Below are 1,774 nucleotides of genomic sequence, written 5' to 3'. Positions count from 1 at the left end.
GTCATCGGGAAAAATCTGGATGGCCGGTGCCTCTATAAATAAATCATTGATGGTCAAGGTCATCAGGGAAAAGTACAAACAACAACAAAAAACACAACTAGAAGAAAAAAAAAAACACTAGTCGAAGGAAAAAAACAACAATCGGGTCCATCTCTCACCCTTACCCTGTTCTGACAAAATCCCCGATCATCTTCATGTAGGTTTTCTTCAACTCCTCGTCTTCCTGGGTAAAGTTCTTCCCCGTCTGGAGCCCGTAGTAGGCGTTGAGGATGTGGTCCGGGCCCATGTCGAACAGGTAGGGGATGTCGAAGGCGTGCGGAGTGCCCTGGTAGTAGGGCTCCAGGTACGTCACATTATGGTTAAACATCAAAAATCGAGAGGTTCCGTTCCCTGTGGTGAAAAATAAATGGTGAAATGGCATGGGTTTAACGCCCCTATCAAAACTATTAGGATATTTAAGGGGCGGATATTTAAGGGATCTCCTAGTTTAACATCCGTCTCCGATAGGACCGATCCAAGTAGGAAGTTCGTGTAAAGTGTCTTTCCCAAGGACACAACGTCGGACCGAGCTGAGGCTTGAACCTCACGATTACGAGTCCGGTAGCCTAACTATTAGGCTACCGACGTCACTTTTCCCTGTGGATAACGGAACGAAACAAGTTGGATAAAAAACTACGACCTAAAGAAAATGCAACGGATGGTAAAATAAAAAAGAAGTGAGAGGTTCCAATTCCTGTAGATAACGAAACAAACGAAGCCGGTTAAAAACAACGACCCAAAGAACACGTAACATAGTGATATTAAAAACAACCTTCAAATGACAGCAACCTTCACAGTAAGGAAGCAAAAGACGTGGAGTTTCAAAACGACTTGCAGAAAACGCAACAGATGGTAAAACGAAAAAAAAGAAGTTGATTAAAAACTACAACCTTACTAAGAAAGCACAACAGATAGCAAAGCGAAAAGCGATATTTCTCTGTCCCTGTAGATGAGGAAACAAAAGAAGTTGGTTAAAAACAATGACATAAAGAAAACACGACAGATGGTCAGGCGAAAAGAATTGAGTGTAGACCTATCTGTTTCTGTGACAAAATAGTCGACACAACTTAGATCATTTTTTAAAAAGATGGGAGCTTGGACCACGAAGAAAAGTAAATTGACACAAATAAATAGAAACACGTTAATTAATAGTACGGTATCGATGTCGTACTTGAACAGATGACAAAATGGAGAAGGAAAAAAAACTGGGACAGGTTGAAAATAAAGATAAAAGATAAAAAGGAAAAAGAATGAAATTTTAAGAAATGCAGAAGAGACAAAAATTTTAAAATATAAAAAGATGTATTTTTAAAATCTTTTATGGAAAAAAAAATGAGGTGAAAAAAATGAAATTAGAATAATTAAATACATTTGTAGGCTACATGTAAAATCAATACATTTGTATATGTAAAATCAAAACAAAATCGTTTTTTTTTTTGTTTTTTTTTGGGGGGGGGGTACCTGAAGGGAACCTGTTGTGTGCCTGCAGAAAGGCAAAGGCCTCCTTGGTGAAGACGGAGTCTGAGAACATGGAGTAGACGGGGTTGAAGTTGTAGTCCCCTGTGTCGGTGTACCAGCGCAGGATGCGGTCGTACAGGGCGGGGCTGAGGCCCAGCATTTTTACCGCCTCCACCTGGCCCAGCCCCACACCCGGTTCTGATGGGTGTGAGAGGTGAGAGGGGGCAGGGGGTGCAGGGGGTAGGAGGTGCAGGGGGTAGGGGTGCAGGGGGTAGGG

The 1,774-nt window shown here is 41.8% G+C and overlaps 1 protein-coding gene across 1 annotated transcript in view; it reads right to left on the bottom strand.

Annotated features, from left to right (window-relative positions):
• Window positions 1-164: 164 nt before the first annotated feature.
• Window positions 165-1,774, bottom strand: part of LOC101849168 (acylcarnitine hydrolase) — a gene marked incomplete at both ends in the record, with an annotated part of 10,926 nt that continues 9,316 nt past the window's right edge. The window contains 2 exon segments of the mRNA XM_013089268.2: window positions 165-390; window positions 1,501-1,695. Of these exon segments, the coding sequence (XP_012944722.2) occupies window positions 165-390; window positions 1,501-1,695 (421 nt within the window).

Source organism: Aplysia californica, unplaced genomic scaffold (assembly GCF_000002075.1).
Source record: "Aplysia californica isolate F4 #8 unplaced genomic scaffold, AplCal3.0 scaffold00913, whole genome shotgun sequence".
NCBI classification, from domain to species: Eukaryota; Metazoa; Mollusca; class Gastropoda; order Aplysiida; family Aplysiidae; genus Aplysia; species Aplysia californica.
Note: the sequence above shows the minus strand (reverse complement) of the source record. Positions and strands in the feature narration are given on the sequence as shown.